The sequence below is a fragment of the Dryobates pubescens genome, chromosome Z (genome assembly GCF_014839835.1).
Source record: "Dryobates pubescens isolate bDryPub1 chromosome Z, bDryPub1.pri, whole genome shotgun sequence".
Lineage (NCBI taxonomy): Eukaryota > Metazoa > Chordata > Aves > Piciformes > Picidae > Dryobates > Dryobates pubescens.
This window is the reverse complement of record NC_071657.1, coordinates 12172024-12192639: the sequence shown is the minus strand read 5'-3', so window position 1 is coordinate 12192639 and position 20616 is coordinate 12172024. Positions and strand designations below refer to the sequence as shown.

General features: G+C 41.9%; 1 protein-coding gene across 4 annotated transcripts in view; it reads left to right on the top strand.

The window, feature by feature from the left end:
* Window positions 1–20616, top strand: part of PALM2AKAP2 (PALM2 and AKAP2 fusion) — a 298140-nt gene that overhangs the window by 51388 nt on the left and 226136 nt on the right. For 3 of the 4 annotated variants that reach the window (XM_054177878.1, XM_009902125.2, XM_054177880.1), the window contains exons 2-3: window positions 3182–3262; window positions 18010–18140. In XM_054177878.1, coding sequence (XP_054033853.1) covers window positions 3182–3262; window positions 18010–18140 — 212 coding nt within the window. Of the gene's footprint in view, window positions 1–2871; window positions 3040–3181; window positions 3263–18009; window positions 18141–20616 lie in introns of those variants that run through there. The other variant, XM_054177879.1, reaches the window with a different exon arrangement.

Genomic DNA, 20616 nt, shown 5'->3' with positions numbered 1-20616 from the left:
GACTTTTGTCAGCCAGTCCAGTCTTCTACCACATTTTTTCATAACACGCCCACATAAACAAAGAACATGTATAATCACAACCTTCAGCAACTGTCAGAATGCTGGTTGGAATGTGATCTAGTGACCCACAGGTGAAACAATATGCTGCAATTCATGCAATCCACAGAGAGGAAAAAAGAAAAAGAAAAAAAAAAAGGCAGAAAAGGAAAAAACAACCACACACCCCAACAAAACCCAACCAAACAAAAACCCAACAACTTTTGCTTTCATACTCCTTAGCCATAACTGTGGTACAAAATCAGAGGGTAAAAGTATGCAGTCAGGCTGACTGAAAGGCAGTGAAATGGAAACATGAGCAATATTCCCATTTACTCCACAGAAGCCCACCAGTTAGTAAGTAGTTCAAGTACTTTAGTGCCTGCTGTGTTGCTGCCTACAGGGAAAATACTCTTAAGTGCTTTCCCTTTCTCAAAAAGAAAAGAAGCTTCCATCTATCTTTTATAAGACTGTCTTGTCACATCCATAAAATACAGCATGACACAACCAGCCAGAGGAGGTACTGTGGTAATCTCCATCATGCATTTCAGCAAGAAGGTTTTTGTGAAGGATAGCATACATAAATATAGACCAAAACGTATGTATTTATATACACACATACAAATGTAGGTCAGTTAACTGTGAAGATGTAGGTGCCTTTTGCTGGCCTACAGAGTGTCAGATGTGGGCTGTTAATGCCTACATATGTGAAATCTAAACATGCTGTCATCTGGCCAGGTTGGCACAAAAAGGACAGAATTATCCATATTCTGAGAATATTAGGCCATTAACTGGAATGGCTTTTAGAATTACTTTATTCTGCTCCATGTCTGATTAGCTATTTGAGGGAATAGCAAAGAATAAGTTCAGTTTTTCAGTCTCCAAAGTACCCTATTAATATTGCAGAAAGAATAAAATGGCAATAGAGATTCCTGAACAATGTTTTGTTGTGGGTTTTGTTTGTTTGTTTTTAACCCCTGAGCCACCCAAACATGTAAAGGGGAGATAGGGATTGGAGGAGTGATAGAAGGAATGATCCACAGACTTGATTTAATATAAGGAAGAATTTTCAAAGGTGCATGCATACATTTTGTATCCTCATCTGTGCACAAATGCAAATTATCTTCCCTGTGCACAGAGCACTGAGGTTTCAAGTTTTCAGCTGAAGACAGGCATCGTTTGTGACATTTTAGTTATCCGGAAACCCAAAAGAGTTTAAGCAGAAGAGTTTCATTCAGAAATAATATTCTTGCATACTTCAGAGAGTGGGAAGTATGCCTCTGTGTGTGTGTGTGTGTGTCTGTGTGTGTGTGTGTTTAGATGCAGGTATACACAAACAATCAGCGTATAAGAGGGTGCAGTATACTACAGATACTCTGCACAGTATATATACAGTATACATATATATATATATTGCAGCTTGTCATATGCATCATTTGGCTATTTTGCCTCTTATGGATTCATTACTCCAGCCTTCCCATCCCTGTTCTAATATCCATGCAGTTTTCTAGCTCCACATTTTGCTTTGTTTTGAGTGAGCTTGGCATTAAAAAAAAAAAAAGGAAGAAAAGAAAGGAAAGAAAGAAAGAGAGAAAGAGAGAAAAAGAGAGAAAGAGAGAAAGAAAGAGAGAAAGAAAGAAAGAGAGAGAAAGAGAGAGAGGAAAGAAAGGAAAGAAAGAGAAAGAAGGAGACAGAAGGAGAAAGAAGGAGAAAGAAGGAGAAAGAAAGAAAGAAAGAAAGAAAGAAAGAAGAAAGAAAGAAAGAGAAGAAAGAAAGAGAAGAAAGAAAGAAGAAGAAGAAAGAAGAAGAAAGAAAGGAAGGAAGGAAGGAAGAAAGAAAGAAAGAAAGAAAGAAAGAAAGAAAGAAAGAAAGAAAGAAAGAAAGAAAGAAAGAAAGAAAGAAAGAAAGAAAAAGAAAGAAAAGAGTTTCCTGATCTTTGTTGTAAAATGTAACATTTTCACTCACAATGCTCTGGTTTGACATCCAATATAATCCTGGGCACTTGGATATGAGACAGAAAAACTACTTTGAGGACCTAAAGAATTCCCAAATATTTTCAAGCCCAACCTTTCAACTACTGAAATATTCAAATAACTAAAACGTGCTTTCACAGGTAGGGAATAAAACTTGTTGTTCCGGTAAAAACTGAGGCCGGTGTGCTTATTTGACTGCCACCATTTGCTACTCAGTATTTCTGTCTTGGCTGCAAAATCTAAACTGAGAAAAGGCTTCCAGGAGAGGGGACCTGATCCAGGCTGGGGAGGGGTGAGCAGAAAAGCCCCTTGCAAAGTGCGTAAGACTGATGAAAGGCAAATGGTTGATCCTTCATAAAAGGAAGGTGTTAGAGGGGAGAAAAACAGGTTGGTCTCCTCTTGGAACACCTGAGAGAGTCTGCTACCTGCTGAAGGGAGCAGCCTGGGCACTGATGAGTGGCCATATTCATGAATGTGACCATGAAAACCCCCAGCTGTGGAAATGACTGTGCTGTGCTTCATGCCATTCTGTCCACCCAGCATCTGGGAGCTGGTAAGGTCCAGCTTGTGTGCTGATGGCCTGAGTTTTAAACAAAGCCAGATGAGAGTTATCCATCCCATTTGCTTCGCAGGTAAATCCTGTGCAATCTGGCTGAAACACCTTCTCCCCATGAAGCAGTGGGGAAACCTTAATCTCAACCTTGTCACAGAAAAGCAGAGTCTACAACCTGACTCCTTTCTTCTGTGATGGCACTCACTGCTTCATGTCACCTTACTGTCACACAATTGCACAATGTAATCTGTGGGTTTGGCCATCATCTCAAATGCAAAAGCACATCTTTGTCCCTTTAACTTCTCTCTCAGCTGTTATGCCTGTTTTCTCCCCTCCTCTGGGATTCTGCACTCTGTTGCTGCTCTGGCTGCCGGGAGAGAGCAAGGAGAATTTCTCCTGCTGGCAAGCAACCGGGTAGTCTGGGGCTGGCATCTTCCCAGGACGCTGCTGTTTGCATACCAGCAGGCAGAGGAGCAGGTGAAATGGGACTGGTGACATCTGTACAGATGCATTTGACTGCTTACATGCTTTTACGAATCTGCTACCCGTAAAGCCTCCGTTTCTCTGACGAGATCTCTCTCTCTCTCTGTCTCTCTCTGTCTCAAATTATTTTTCCAAGGAGAAAAGGAAAAGGCAGACAGAAATAGAAGGGAAGAGACAACAGCTTGAGGACCAGATACTTCAGCTGCAGCATTTCAAGGTAAGGGATTGATGCCAGAAATGATATATTGACTAAATCTGTTCATTATTAGACATGCAGATCACATATCTGAAAGCTGGGAAGAGCCTGCTCCGACATGAAGCAGCTTTCACTGCCGGAGCCTATCTCTTGCAGTGATCATGTCCTGCCTGCTTTTCATTCTCTGTTTCATGCACAGGACCATGTTGCTGAAACAACTGAGGAGCATGGAGTCGGGAGGGTGTGAGTGCAGGCAGCACGGCAGTGCTGTTATTATTAAGCGCTGTTATTTATTATACATAATGATAAGACACCAATCGCTGTGGATTGGGTGTGCACTGCATTGCTTCAGTGAGCACCTTCTGCATGCAGAGCTGTGTTGGATTTTGCTGGTGTCTGTCGACAGGTTTTGTGTGTGTGTGCATGTTGCAGAGGGGATTCTTAGCATGTGTGTGTGCAAAGCTTTAATTGTAGGATGAAGTGATTAGGCGTACGTGGCATAATAACATGGGCATGTATGTACATGCAGAGAGGGTGTTGATGCACATGTGCATGTCTGCGTAGAAAGGCGCCTTGATATTAAGCAGGGAGCTGAGCAGCCCCAGTCCCTGTTGCAGACTGTGACAGCTGCAGATAGCAACATTTGAAAGCCATCCTGGCTATTTCTACCATTTATCCTTCCTGTCAGTAGCAGAGTTCGTCTTTACATTTGTGCCTAGCAAAAAGAGGAAAACATACACGTGATCTTTTTGTAACCAGTGTGCATTTGTGGGTCAGGTCTCGTTGCATGAGACAGGTTAGGGCCCAAGGAATTTCAGTGAAGGATGATCAGGACTGGACACCTTATCCTTGCAGCAACTGGGCTGAGCTGTGTCTTTGAAAATAAGATTATTTAGGTTGTTTGTGCAATAGTATGTGGGGGGGAGGGGGAGTGCACCTGTGCAGGGAAATGGTACACAGAGTATCTTCTCTGCCTACACATGCACCTGAAGACCAGACTTCAAGTTGTGTTACAGAGAGAATCCTTCTTCCTCTCCAAGCTTCTGCCATCAAATAGTTCTGTGAACTATTCCTCGTTTTCTGGTAACCATGATGCAGTTAAGCCCAAGTAATTGATTGCAGCCTACACAAATGCTCCATCAGTTTCATGATAAACCTGTGAATGTCACACATTGTCGTTGGTGTTATCAGTCAATGATGTGCCCTCATTTCTGTGGGGCAACAGGAGCTGCCATTTCTTCAGGCTGCCTTTGACTACAGGGGAGGGAGACTTTCTCCTGACGACCTATAGGCTGATGCAGCAGGGCAGTAAGATTCCTCTCCGGTGCCTTCATGATGTCTGCTTTTTCTTTTCTTTTTTTTTTTTTTTTCCCTCTGCTGGAAAGCTCAGGAGTTCCTTTATCATGTTAACTGTTTCCAAGCTAACTGAATTACGATTTTTCATGAAATTGTTGAAGCAGAGCTGTTTGGAAAGCCAGTTCTGGCAATTCTGATATTCTGATATAGCTGTTGCTAAACTGAATTTTGTCATCATATATAGGGAAAAGTAAAACCTCTCAAGATAGTGCCATGGGGTCAGCCCTTCAGCTGGTATAAACTGGCACTGACTTCAGTCCTGCTATGCTGACTGCCAGTAGCAGAGGTTCACTCTTGCTGCACAAATGTCTTGACTGACACAGGTTAAAATTAACTATTTCCCTTTATTATTTAGCTTATAGGCCGGAGCAAGAGCAGTAGTCATGCAGGACTGAGGCTCAGAAATGTAAAATGGCAGCTTTCTCGGCTAAAAGCGCAGCCAGAATTAAGGTCTGTAATGCTGTGTGCAAGGATGATCATCAAGATATGACAGGAGCTTCTCTAGATCTCTGTTCAGTGGTATTCCTTGGCATCAAAGGAGAGGTGCGTGGCTTTTACTGGAGTGGTCACGATGACTGCTACTCCAGGAGCTGCCTGAACCACCTCACTGCACCACCAAAACCTGTCTGCTGGGAATCCTCGATGAGGTTATAGCAGAAGTCTCTCTTACATTGCTCATTGCTGTTAGGGCCTCCTTAAACAGAGGGAGATCCCCACCTTAAAAGATAAATCAAACCAAAACCACACAAACAAACAGGGAAAAAAAACCACCAAACCCTCAAAACCTAGAGGCACTGGCTGACAGTATTTCCCTCTCCCTGTGGAGACAGACCAAGGGAACTGTGTTTTCTTTTCATGCTTTGCTCAGTGTTCTGGTTGCTTAGTGGGGTGCTGATCAAAATACCAGGCAGGTATTTGGCCTGCCAGGATGCTTTGTTCATTTGAAAAGTTGTGTATCCTCCCTCCACCTCCCCAAGGCCCACCCTCACCTCACTCTGGTTGCTCTGAGCCTCTACAAGCCAAGGGCTCCAAGTCTGCTGTGAATATAGTCCCCCAGTCTGATGTGGATACCCTGACTGTCTCACAGAACACAAAATAAGCACATCCATTTTGCTTTGGAAGTGCTAGGAAGAACATGGCTCATTTCCTGAATTATGTGAATTTCAATGAATTCTGTACAAGATGTATCTCTGGGTCATAAAGACAAGGATTGCCTAGGAAGCCTATATATTTACTAAAAATTCTGTGGGGCTGCTGCTGTCAGTGTTCATTAAAGTCTGTCATGGAGAAACTCTGGGTTAATCCTGCATCTGCAGTATCTGGGTTGATCCCACAAGCGTTAACAGCTTGAGCTCACCCCAAGATGTTCATGCAGGGATTCAATGGGTTTGCTTCATTTTTGTGTGATGGCAGAGTAATTTTGTTTTTTAAAATGTGCTGTGTAAAATAGCACGTTTTGCTACCTAATAAAGGTTCTGTAAGCCACAGGGTTTCTGTTAATTTCAGACAATTTTGTTCACATAGGCAAAATATCTAATAGAAATAATTTATTGCAAATCTTTGTGCTGGATTACCTACAGTTTTCTACTTGCTGATGCCAATTAGACCTTTGGCAAAATTACTAAAACTCTGCTACCATTACATTCATTTTTCCCTCATTACCTGGTTGGAAATAAGGGAACTCCACGTTGTGTAATGCAGAACAGCCCAGAAAACGCAACTTAGTAGATGTCAGCACCAAACACATCTGACAACATGTCTTCAAAGACTTCTGAGCATGAGGCCAATGGCTTTCTGTGTGAGGACTCCAGGACTAAAACATGGCTCAGCTCTTAATGGTTTCTGCGAGTTCCTGAGTTAATCAAATTCAGCACTCCAAATGTGAAGGTCTGGAGTAGGAGAGAGTCTAGAGTAGTGTAGGCTCTGAAAACTGAATTCCCTCCTTGACAACAGTGAAAGTCTTATCGCTTCGGTGAGTCACTGGAAAGTAGGAATGTTAGTGAGCACAGAGCATGCACAACATATTTTAAGGCTGTTGGGACTCTCCATGGAAAGGAAGAAGTATGTTTGTCTATGTTACAATCAGATGGAAAGTCCCTTGGTGTTAGAAAAGATATGAAGGTGCTCTGAAGCTCTCTCCCCCACCCTTAATTTTTGAGACTGAACATACTGGTTTACTCTACTAAAAGGCACCTCCCACCTGCATTAAACCATAATACTGAAGTAGTCCTTCTTCTTTTGTGCAACATAAGATGTATTGTGGTTTTCTCCAGTAGCTGGAGTTTAAACGTCATGCTTTAGCAGTTCATTGGCCATATGCCTATAAACAGGGCATGCCACAACCATGGGAACTGGAAGTGTTACCAGCTTCTGTAGTTTAAAATCAGATAAGTGTGGAAAACTCACCTTACACAAACACACTGTATGCAGTATCCATGACCTTAATGTGGTTTCTTGAGGAAGACATTAATTGATTTTGGTTGATTAGTTTCACTGGAGATAAAACCTACAAGGAACAGCTGCTTTGAAGAACTTGTTCAGCTAGGCAGCAGTTGGGCGGGCCTGTTCTAATGGGAATGTTTACTATTTCAAATAAATTCGAGGGTAGAAGTGTTTCTTCCATGATAGAAGTGTTTCTTCCAAGATCTGACTGCCTCTGTAGTTAGTTGAACCGAATTTCTACAGTTATTTACTGGAGCTCTGTTTGGTGGTGGCTGGTTTTAAAATAAACAGCACAAAACCTCCTAATTGAATGAAAAATTACTTTTCTGCTGTTGCTTACCATTGCAATAAATCCATTTTCCACAGCTATTTCTGGAGTGGTATAAATATTAGGGACCTATTTCTGTTAATATTTGCTTCTTAAAGACTACAGTTCATAAACAATTTGTAAGATAATTACATCTTTACTCTAAAGAAAAGGAAAGCCTTTTTATCCTATAGAGATTTTGTTAGGGTATAGTCCTAGATGAAATCATCTTGTCTATAAATGAATTTTAGTTTTATTATTCCAGTTACATTGCTATCCTCAATTTATTCTAGTCTTAAAATAACTGGTGTCAGAGACTATAAATAGATCTATCCATATATATATATGTGTGTATATATATATATATATATATATATGCAAGAGTGTGGAAAAACAGAGATCACTTCTGCAAATAAAGGAATCTTATTATTCCTCTATGTTGAATTCCTTTATGATTTTCAGACAAACTAACCCATAAACTGAACGGGAACTCTGTCAAGGACAGAAAAAAAGTGTTTGATGATGTCATGCACAGTCTCCACACTTGCAGCCTAAGAAACCTTCAGCTATCCTTACTGGGAAGTAGCAGTGGGAAAGGAGGGTATTTTTTAAAAATCCTTATATGTTTTCTTTTTAAGTAATAAGAAAGCAAAGTATCTATCCACAAATAAAATCTTTTAGCCACAATGCAACAGTTTCTCCAGGCCAACTACACAAACTGACTACCCCAAGATATGAAAGTCCTTTATCTTATGTTTCTTATCTGCTTACACGTCATTGCCTCATAGGTGAATTACAGAATCTACTGTGGCTGTCCTGGTGTAATGTCTCTGTGAAAACACTTTTGTTCAGTAAAAAAGGTATTGTTGTGTGAGTTGTATTTTGAGCTAGGGCAGTTATCCTGGGATGACTATGAAAATAAGTCTCCCCATACAGGTAGGACTTCCTTGAAACACATCAAAACTGTCATTGATGTTTTCACCAGTAACAAGGTCCTTTGAGTAGGTCATTGCAACTCCATCAGATTTTGATTTAGATAGACTGTGTCAAAGTGTCTCAAAGATGTTTACAGCTCACTTCAACCTGAGCCTTCAATAATGGCCTGATACACGCTCAAAAATGGATTCACATGAACTGAATCCAACTTCTAAAAACCAATGAATATAAGAACTTTGGAGATCAAAAAATAATGGATTATCTCTGAAAAATAGCTTTTCTCTTTGCCTCCTTTGACTGATGTGTGTACATGGGATAAATAGAAGCCAAGGATACACTGAACATAGATAAGAAATTATTAGTCTTGCACCTGCTAGAGCAGCCCAGTCCCCTCATCCAGCCCCTTGCCCTTGTAGCAGCTAGTGGCAGTTGTTTATTGTCACTGTGGTGCTTAATCTCACCAGAAGTGAAATGTCAAATAATTGGACAGAACCAGCATCATCATCCTGCCATGAAGAATTCTGAAATCTTAGACTTTCTAAGGTGTGATACTGAAAAAAAAAAGTACCCCAGCACTTCAGCTTAGGTATCAACATGATACCTTTCTGATAAACTGGATCTATTGGAATACATATGTAGAAAAGAGCCAGTGTTTGACATCTTGGTTTTTTTGCCTCAGTGTCCTCTCACATCTTTAATGAACACTAGAAATGCCTACCCTGTATCAAGTCATACCTATGGTTCCCATCTGTGAAACTGGTCTGCACATACTAGTGCTTTGTGGCTGATAAATGGAGTAAGAGAGACACAAATTTTCTGTCTTCTCTCATAGAGTCTTGACAAGGTCTCTTGCTGTGGTGGCTTTCCTTGCATCTGAAGGACCCTGGACTTTGTTTCTCTTCTTCATCATCCTTGTATAGAAATGACAGACTATTTAGTTTGCAATGTTAAACAAAATACAGGACCTAAACAATTTAAAAGCAATGCACACACAATATTTACACTTGTGATCTTGCTAATGGACAAGAAGCTTATGCTGGGGACATAAAATAATTGGTGCTTTTTTCCTTAAAGAAACATTCCTAATTGGGCTTCTATCTGCAGCTGTGATTTCCATTCCTGAGATTTTTTTAAACAAAGCATGAGACCTTCATGAGGACCTACAGCTATCATCATACTCATCCCTTAGGTGGCTTGCCACAGATAACCTTCCCCATGCATCTGCAGCTCCAGTAGGATATGACTTATGCTGCAGCTGTGCTCTCACATCCCGTTGCCTTACCATGGAAACATCCATCTGAGATCTAGACCTCCTTAAGCAAATACAAATCACAGGATCACAGGGTGTTAGGGGTTGAAAGGGACCTCCAGAGATCATCAATTCCAACCCCCCTGCCAGAGCAGCACCATAGAATCTAGCTCAGGTTGCACAGGAACACATCCATGTGGGTCTTGAAAGTCTCCAGAGAAGGAGATTCCCCAACCTTCTTGGGGAGCCTGTTCCAGTACTTTGTCAGTGATCCCTCACTCACTTCTGCAGTCACCACACAGCGTGCTCTGTTGATGTGCTGAGCATGTGCCTTGAGAAAGAGCACTGACTAAAATGTTTAAGGGAGGTGAATGTCTGCTAAGTGTACCAGCTACATCAGACAAACAAGGGGGAAAGATTATCTCTTTTGGCTACCATGATTCCAGGTGGTGCTTAACATCAGAGTGACCATAATTTATTTTTATTTACTTACTTTATTTACTCATCTCCCCATGAGCACCCCCAGCCCAGTGGCTCACTGATGCTGTAGCAAACCTCTGCCACTCCAGGAGCTGAAGGGGGAAGGGGCTCCTTGACAACTCATATGACACTGGTCCCTTGGATGAGCAGACTTCCTTGGAGATTCCAGAAAACTCTTGAGCACCTCAGAAACAAGACCTAAAGACTAGTGATCCTGAGCTTGAGGGTCCACTGTAGTAAGGATTTTGTACATAAAGAAAACAGGTAGTGCAATGGCCTGTACTTGAGTGGCTGAGAAGAAACTTTGGAAGAGGTTAAGCCATCAGTATCTGATGCCTGGTCACAAAAGGTTGTCAAGTACATTGGACAGGTCTTAGCATGCTAGAAAAAAAGTCACTTAATATATTTTAATATTTTATGTGATGAATACACATAAACTGAGTGATGGCAAATATTTGCAACTCTTGGTCTAAGTGTTTGCTTCTTAAGAAAAAAAAAAATTAAGACATCTCTTCCTTAAAATATTTCTAAGAAATCTTTTGTTCACTTCTTGAACAACAACAAACTTGAAGCTCTGTGGGATAATATTTAATCTGTTCTATAAACATGGTATTTGATCTTGTGCTGGCTAAGCTCCACCAGCTAACATTCTTTTGTTGTTGAATTACACTTATGTTAGCAATCACGTTGTGATTAAGTCAAGACTACAATCGAGCTGCAAGTTTTTCAGCATGACTTAATTCCCTAATCTGGGCAGTGCTTGAGTCATATCTGTGTATCATGCAGATATGCTCCTTAGGCTAGAAAATGTGTCTTAGATGACTGGAAAGGCAACGAAAACTTCGGCTGCTGTGCAAAACCAGATCATAACAGTAAACTGTGAATGGCTGCCTGTTCTGTTCCGTGGCCACTCATGCCTTACAAGGGTGCATCCATGTTGCAGCAGAGCAGAGTAAAATCTCTTGTGTTTTCTGAGAACTCACCTCTTCTCCATTTTGCAAGTGGACTCTCTCACACTGAAATCCTGCACAGGAAAATTTCATCAGTCTAGGCAAAGAATCAGCCTTTTTCTTCACCTTCTGGAAAATAAGCACTATACATTTTGAAGAGCTGCTTGTCTCGAGATGGACTTGCCTGTCATACTGCTTATGTCTACAACCCTTCTCTGCATTTGCTTATTTATTCATGTATGGTTAAGGGCATCTAACAATAACATGCCTGCTCACCTAACAGCAGTGCAAACTGGTGGTTTTTTCCCCTGGTGTTTGGAAGGCAAGGGAAGGCTTGCTGGCAAAGGCACAAGTCTTTCTATAATCTCGGTACATGCCCCAGTAACCTCCTTGCTAATGCTGGCAATTGTGCTGCACGCCAGCAGGTCAGACCCAGACTCACTGGGTAACCTGCATTATCTGGGTTAGGGCCAGCTGGATGGCAGAAAAAAGCTGACTGAAAATATGGCAAGCAGCTCATAGAGTCTTGAGAGTGGCTGCAGGAACAGGATATAAAGTAAAAGTTATGGAATCCCAGAGGAGTTTTAGTGGAGGTTATTCTTGTACTCCTGTTCCTCAGGTCTGCTCCACCAAGAAGCCCTCTATCTTTTAGCTGGACTGCTGGCTGACAAAGTGGCAGTTTCTGTGTAGAGGCTTCCAAGTATCACAGTATCACCAAGGTTGGAAGAGTAGCTGCTGCAGAGCAAAGCAGGGCTTGATGAAGCCACCAGAGTTCCAGATCTTCCTGGAAAACTCATCCTTTTTGTACCAAAGGGGCTTTCTGAAATGCAAAGAGCAAATCTGAAATGCAGCCAATTATTCTAGCATCCTTATGGGGGTGTTTTAAGGTAATATCTGACTCTCACACTGTCAGGTGAAGGAAGAGGTATATTGCACTCCTTTAGTAGGGCACAGGCTGGTTACATGCAGATTTGAAAATCAGAGGAGACAATCTCCTGTATTCCCCTCCTCTTCAGGACAGAATGTAATTTCATAATAATAAATATTCCAGCTCTAAATTGTTACTGTCTGTTGGTTTTAAAGCCTCAAGAACTCAAAGACTTCTGGTGAAATTTCAATTTGGCAAAGATTTCAGTAAAAGTGCCTTTGATGTAGCACTACTGGTTTCAGTAGAATTACATCAGGGATCATTATTGACCCAGAAGAGTATCATTGCCCTCAGTAGACCACATTCAGTAGTCTTTCTAAAGAGCAGATACATTTTTCTGGTTTCATTGTTCTTGGGTCAACTTTTAACTATTCTTTCTCCTCAGAATTATCAGCTTCCTCAAAAATAAGAGTAACCAGAGGAAGAAATAGTACTGATTTACCACTTGTAAATGCAAAAGAAAACCCAAAAAAACCTCCTTGAAGAAACTACCTCAAAAGGTGGCAGCACAGCAAGAACTAGCTTTTATATTGTCATAAAGAGTCAAATGTCCAGGGCTGGCAAATGTGTCTAGGCCTTAAGTACAGACACTGACAGATTTCATGTGGAATTGGAATTTTATTCCTCCTTATGAGTGATGTTTATGGAAGTAGATCTGAAATAGCAAGACCCAACAGGTAGAATTTTACCTTTCACAAGCATGATGTCCGCAGATGGCATGCAATGGGCATAATGCAATGGTGATCAATGGTGCCAGGTCCAGCTGGAAAGCTGGAGTGGAGTCCCCCAGGGATCAGTACTGGGTTCAGTACTGTTCAACATCTTCATCAATGACATTAATGAGGGAACAGAGTGTCTGCTCAGCAAGTTTGCTGATGACACCAAACCGGGAGGTTTGGCTGATACAGCTGAAGGCTGTGCAGCCATCCCATGAGACTTGGACAGGCTGGAGGGCTGGGCACAGAGGAACCAAATGAGGTTCAGCAAGGACAAGTACAGACTCCTGCATCTGGGGAGGAATAATAAGCTGCACCAGTACAGGCTGGGAGGTGATCTGCTGGAGGGCAACCCTGTAGAGAGTGACCCAGGAGTCCTGGTAGATAGCAAGCTATCCATGGGATAGCAATGTGCCCTGGTAGCCAAGAAGGCCAATGGGATCCTGGGGTGTATTAAGAAGAGTGTGTTCAGCAGATCAAAGGAGGTTCTTCTCCCTCTCTACCTGCCCTGGTGAGACCTCATCTTGAGTACTGCGTTCAGTTTTGGGCTCCCCAGTTTAAGAGGGACAGGCATCTGCTGGAGAGGGTCCAGCAGAGGGCTGTTAGGATGATTAGTGGACTGGAGCACTGCCCTATGAGGAGAGTCTGAGGGACCTGGGGCATTTTAGTCTGGAGAAGAGAAGACTCAGAGGGGATTTTATAAATATCTGCGGGCTGGGTGTCAGGAGGGAGGGGACAGGCTCTTCTCACTTGCTCCTTCTGACAGGACAAGGAGTAATGGATGTAAGCTGCAGCACAGGAGATTCCACCTCAACATAAGGGGGAACTTCTTTAATATAAGGGTCACAGAACACTGGAACAGGCTGCCCAGAGAGGTTGTGGAGTCTCCTTCTCTGGAGACTTTCAAGGCCCATCTGGATGCATTTCTCTGTGACCTGAACTGGATTGTATGGCCCCGCTCTGGCAGGAGGTTTGGACTTGATGATCTCTTTGGGTCCCCTCCAATCTCTGTGATCCTCCAATCTCTGTGATCCTGTGATCATGATATATGAAAATTGTGTTAAAAGAAAAGGTCCCTTGATACACAGTTGATGCCACATTAAAGCAGAAGGCAGCACTGAAAGTAAAGCTCTTTTCAGTACAGCATTAATTCTTCTGTGTGGATTTAAGAAACTATGCATTATTTCCTTGCTAGGAAAGTAAACATCTTAAAGTCCCAGGCTTTACTGTCCTGAAGAATTAAACTGAAATAGACATCACGTAAAAGAGCTGTGCACCACATTTATGGCCATCACTGTGTCTACTGCGTTCAAACAGTTGGCACGATTTCTTCCTGGCCTGTCCAACATCTGTTCACTTGTTTCCGTCCTCACCACTATCTGTCCACAGAATCACAATCTGGTTTGGTTTTGGGTTTGTTGTGGTTTGGTTTGGTTTTGTTCTGTTTTCATGGTTCAGAAGTCATTCTGATTTCCAATGCTTGAACAAAACAGGCACGGATCTGCCAGTTATCTCTATAATCTCTCTTGTGTGCAGAGAAACCAAATCACCTGAGAACAGTAGTGACCTAGAGTGTCACAAGCCTAGTGCCCTTTCCACTTCAGTAACAGAAAGCCTTTTTAATGGCTAGTTTGTGCTGAAGGATTTAGCCCTGAAGAAATTGTACTCTTGCAGTAAATGAAGGAACACTTACACCAAACTGCACATAGCATAGCTGGTTTTGTACCAGTGAAGAGGAGCCTTCTGAAAGTACAGCACATTCACATTCCAGTGCTGGAATGAGCTGTGCAAATACCTGTATTCATGTAACTGTATCTGGCCAGTCTGTTATTTGACAATGTCTAATCATATAGCAAAACTTCGGTGCATAAAGAAGCTGCAAGGTGCAGCAGTGAGTTAAAATTCACAACAGAAAAAGAAGGAGGAGCAATGCTGAAATACTAGGTTGTGGCCATTTTAATCCCAGACTGTTAAGTAAAGCGAAGGCACAACATTGTTAAGCAGGAATAACTCGTACAGCTAGTTGGGTTTGGTCTCCATCCTCATACAAGCATTCTCCTTTTAGAATATTTGAGAAACACCTCCTATTCTTCCTGGGATAAAATTTTGCAAGATTTTTTTCAAGAAGTAACCCAAATTTCATAGCTGTGGAGGACAGGTGGCAGTGAACTGACTGGGTTTTTTTTCCAAGCCACATCTGGCTCTGTTTTGCATCTGCCTTGATGCTGGCTGCCTCACTGGACTGTCTCTTACACAGGAGCTGTGCCAAACCATGCAGAGCAGCTCTACTTCCACCTCCCTAACACACTCTACCCACCCTTGGTCTCATTATGTGTGCCAAAGCACTCCCTCTAACTTCCTGATGAAAATGCTCTGGGAAAAGTTTGTTCAAAGCAGGTGAAAGAGTCATCCTTCCCTGCACACTGCCTCTGCACTATACCAGTTTTCTGTCAGGAGAGGAAAATGTTTCTTGAATAGCAAGATGGCTGCATGTGGTCCTTTGACATCTGCCTGCCTGCTTGCCTATTATAAATTCAGTGGGTGTGTAAATATATGTAACCTCAATGTCTTGGCAAATAGACTCTCTGAATTTTAAGAAACGCTTCTTATAAATGTTCCCCTTTCTCAGAGTCTTCTTGTCTGGATTCCTCAGTGTAGTGTTTAATGAATGCCTTAATTTTCATCTTAAAAAAAGATAGACAGAAACATCAAAGCTAGTGGCTTTCCTGTTTTAGATAAAATATGCTGACATTTCACCCAAGAGGGAGGATTTTTAGTAGATCATAGCATTCTTGTCTCTAAATACATCTTTTTTAAAAAATCCCATTGATGCTTTCCAGTTTCAAATTCATGTTATTAATAGGTTTAAAGAAAGAAAAAAAAAAAAAAAAGGGAAAAAAAAGAGTCTTCTGGGAGAAAGAAATCACATGATTTTGTAGCTTGGGTTATTTTACATAAACAAAGAGCGAAAGGAAAGCTGCACAAAAATTCTCCTTTGTGGTGTGTAGCAGTTGTATTGAAGGCACTGAGATTCTGTAGAAGCACCCTGAAGAAAGCCTGGCTTTTTTTCCTCTCCTCCTGTAGGAAATGAGGTGTGACTATTAACTGAATGTCTTCAGTGCTGTCCAAGCAGCACTTTACCAGGCACTTTATTAGGACTGCTGGAGGCCCATATCTAAACCAGGTTTAAAACTGGCGTCATCTTTGAAGTTTGTTCTTTAGAAACTTGGGAGTTGTTTTCCAGCTCAGTTATCATTCAGGATTTCAGATTCAAGATGACAGCTGAATATGACACATGTAGCAACACAGTTGCACATGCAACTGGCTGCATTTCTTTTTAAAGAAAAGACAGCAATTTTCTAAAGAGCAAGCAGTCTTCACAGTGCATTGCACTGGATGTAGCCCAGCAGGTACCCACTCACTTGTGCTGAGATCTCTTAAATGCCAAAGCATAGGCTGTTAAATGCTTGAAGCCTTAGGATCTATAAATTCATCTTTGACTGTCACACTTTGTTTCTTGATGTGTGTGATGACATGGGAGTCTTCTGCTGAGGGGACATTTCAATAGCACATTGAGCCTGAACAAGCTGGTGAAACTCCTGATCAGTATTCAGCTGGGGTGAGCAGGAAAGCAAAGGTCCCACAGGGAAATCCCACTACCAGCCCATAAAATGGAATAGGAAGGACTAGTAGATGGTTGTGACAGCAAAAGGAGCAGCAAACTGCAGACACTGTGGCTAGAACTGCAGAAACTGAGTTCAGCTGGGTGAAGTACAGGTCCATCCTCAGTGAGTGTGACTGCTGAACATGACTTCATGGTATAAAAGCATGAATCCTTTTCTGTCATGCAGAAGTCCTAGTTCATGTAGGAATCACTAAAAACCTGCTAGAAGGCCTCTGGTGCATGGCACAGTTAAAGTCAGTGAAAGATGGAGTCATTTATAAAGTCCAACTAGCTTGTGTATTTTATGTTGCTCTCCATGTGCTGTCTTATTAAAATCTAATTGCTTGATGTCAAATTTGCCATGGAGTGACAAGAATAGTTTGTGCATAGATACTGTGTCTATATATATACTCAAAAACTAATAAGTAAGCCTTGTCTGTCACGTCAAAACTATCTCTATTTTGGGATGGGTTTGAAGCCTTCTTTTGATGGTAAATGTGTTTCCTTTATATCCAGCTTGCACAAATCATGTTCCATCCCAGTGGCAAACATGGTATTGAAAAGACCGATACTGCATGTTTGGGCAGCCTGTGAAATCCAGTTTCTTTGAACTGATAATTTCTTTTTTGGCTTCTGTTTGCTGGGGTGATACATGCTTCCACAGCTGGTTCCTTGAACTGTCATGGCCAATGACTTTGCAAATTAAAAACCAAGGCACCTCTTTTCTGATCACTCCAAGGGGCTAGTTTTGGAAAACCTCTTGGCTGACTGTTTTTACCACCAGCTCAAGTTCCTTCTTGTCAAAGGGCAAAGAAGTGGTTTGGGGCTGTCGATCTCCCTTTGGATGGGTGTTTGTTCTGTTTGGCAATTGATCTGCCACATCTTTCTGGCGGGATTTGGGCCAAGGAAGACAGATAGGCTTATATAAGGGATTGCTTGCTACCAGTGTGTCTCTGCTGGGGAACTCTCCTGAGTGAGCTGCAGCTGGATTAGGCAGTGGCCAGATGTGAGGTTGTAGCCCTGTTTTTGAGGTGTAGCAGAAGGCTAGCAGAACTCCCAGGAATAATTCTACAGGGTGTAGGCTGTTGCTGCTTCCTGGCACAGTGCGGCTGTGTCCTGAAATAGCCAAGGTTTCTGTAAGGCTTCTGTTCATTTGTTTTAATTTGTGTCTGGCTAAGAGGTGATGTGTGTGCTTGTGTGAATGTATAGTTATCTGTGTGTCTGTCTGTAAATGTATGGAGACACATCTGTGGTATGAATCAAAAATAACATCTTTGGTTAATTTAATCGCAGACTGATTTTATCCTTCATGAAACACATTACATTTAGAGCACACTGTTCTTTTGGTTTTGAAGCTTTAATAAGCTTGTGATTTTAGTCCTCCCAGCATTTGCCTTATCATTCCCAAGAGATACACACTTTTGTTCAAAGATTTAATTTCTTGTGGGACTGGAAATTTTGCATGGTTTGAACTCTTGTTTTTATTAGGAACTAAAAGTAAGTTCACATTAAGACATTGGTGGTAAGTAAAGTGTATACTGTAGAACTGACACCTCTAAATCTGAGAGACCTGACATCTGGATAAACCACTGATGGGTTACCTGAAATCACCTGTCTAAGGCAGTAATTAGAAATTCAGTGGGGACAACCAAATATCCAGAAGGAGAAGCAGCTCCTTCTCAATCTTTGCATAATTTTTGTTTAGTCTGTTCCTAAGGTTTGGGTTTTTTTACCTTACAGTCAAAAGCTCTTCGAGAAAAATGGCTGCTACAGGGAATTCCCGCTGGCTCTGCAGAAGAGGAAGAAGCCAGAAGGAGACAGTCAGAAGAGGATGAACTGAAGGTGAAAAAGCTGGAAGAAAACATACACAGGTAGGGACAGTTTCTCTTCTCTTTGCTTAAGACTAGTCACTCCCAGTAAGGCTAGAGACCTTCCTCAACCAGGGCCCCAACTCTGGCAGCAGCTAATAGCAACTTCCCAAGGAAGAGTGTAAAAGGCAGGTGCATATGCAGCCCAACATGCCTCGAATTTGACTGTTGGATATCCATGATTCACAAGGTAGAGCCAAGCTTATATCTTTGTGTTTAATGGATTTTGACGGATTTCTGTTACAAGGCAGCTAAAGAGGGCTGGCTTCAGATGCACATGTATGACGTGATAACACTTAAGAGATTCTCCATTGCTTTACACCTCCTACAGCCAAAAGGAGTTCAAAGAAGGCTGGCACTCTATGGCACTCACATTTCACTGGTGCAAATGACTTGTCCAAATGCAACAGCAGATCCACCAGCAGATCAAATATCTACTACTTTCAGAAGCAAAGTTTGGGCATTAGAATTACTTCCTTTTATCAGTTTCCTGTTGCACTGTTATTAGGGGACTGGAGCACTGCCTTATGAGGAGAGGCTGAGGGACCTGGGGCTTTTTAGTCTGGAGAGGAGAAGACTTAGAGAGGATTTTATAAATATCTGAGGGCTGGGTGTCAGGAGGGAGGGGACAGGATCTTCTCACTTGCTCCCTCTGATAGGATGAGGAGTAATGGATGTAAGCTGCAGCACAGCGGGTTCCACCTCAACATAACTTTCCTTTTATCAGATTCCCATTGCACTGTGTTCCTGAATTGATATTTTTGTCCCCCCCACCCTATTTTTTTTCCTTTGTTTTGCTACAAACAACAGGCTCTAAAGTTCATAAGGAAAATGCTGTTATCCCTCACAGGACAGATTTCAGAGCTGCTGCTTCTGCCATTTCAGCTATGTAAATTTAGAGTTTTATCAGCTGGCAAAAAATTGGCAGTGTTGGTCAAATTTGGCACCACAACTTTTACAAAGGTTTCAGCTGAGACATATAAGTGACAGAACAAACAAACAAACAAAAAACAACAACAGTCCAAGAGCTGAGTCTTTATATCTGGTGAACTCAGTTTGCCTTATGCCAGGTTTCTTGTGAAATTTCTTGGGGAAATCACTGAAAATTTTTCTTAAAGGATATATACAAGCAGACTTGCTCTAAGCTTGGATGACACTAAATGGCTTCTGGCAAATTAATCAACATGACTGTAAGCATGTCAAACTACTGGTTTCTGCCTTGTGGTTCTTTTTAATTAAAACTGACCTGAGAATGTGCATTCTTCTCTACATCTGTGATTTCAGATTTCATACATTACTTGCTAGTTTGCTCCATAAATTAATGCAGTAGATGGAAAGAATCTAAGGATTGAACTTCAGAAGTATGTTCTGTAATACATATCTCATCTAGTGCTGAGTGCTGCAAGGTGCTAAATTCTCTGACACCATTCAGCAAAACATACCAGCTTAGTCTCAGCTACATGGTTACCACTGCTGAAGGCAAGGAAGCCTTCTTTGCTTAATTAGTGTAAAACCTTTGACCCCATGGTTTGGGTTTTTTTCTTCCTGAGCTACATCCATGAAACAAAATCTTTGAATATTTGGAAGTAATGGAGCTCTGTTCTGCTGTAACCACCTATCTGTCGAATCTGTTCAGCTGCTGTCTCCTGAGTTTGACAGCTTTGATAGTGTGCTGAACTGCCCTGTTATCTTTCTAAGGGAGCTCCAAAGACAGTAAAAAAGTATTTTAATTTGAATGAGAAAAATATTACACCCAGACTGTAGACATAAGACCATAGATATTTCATTAGCCTAATTACAGTTTACATCCATGGCAATATAACACATCCAGAGCCCATCAAGGCTGACCGAGAAATTAAGTTATAGGGCTGTAGAAGGGGTAAGAAGAAGAAAGATGTCAAGCACATTTTGTAGAGGAGTGAAGTAGAATGGGCTCATCCTGAAAGGACTTTCTTGCTTCCTGTGCCCCTCTACATTCCCAGGAGAGAATCAGACAGCAGGCTTACAGGGAGACCATTCATATGTTCATGTGTGCCTGTTGGTCCTTTGGAAATGCACTAGGGACCATCCAGTGGCACTGCTGTGAAAGACTCCAAAGCCGCTCAATAAGGGTGATGGAGGACAGACTGATCTGGTTCACCAGCAGGATAGAAAACCACTGAAGGACCAGCCTTTGAGTTGATGCCAGGGGACTGTACGTGACCACTGTGCCTTGGTTCTTGCAAATTCGTTAGGTTCACACTATACTGTGTGTGGAAGCACAGAGCAGCTGCAGTATCGGAACATCTATGACAATCTTGTGTGTGACATGTTGGGTTTTTCTTTACTGGAAAATAGGTAAAGTCTTTGAGATATGCTCTCAGAACAGAGTGAAGCTTATTCATGAAGGCCAGTGCCCAACCACTGTTAGCAGCCAGCACCTATGCCCCCACTGGTATGTTATTCTCTCTCCCTTGTCGCAGAGAATCCCATTGTCGCT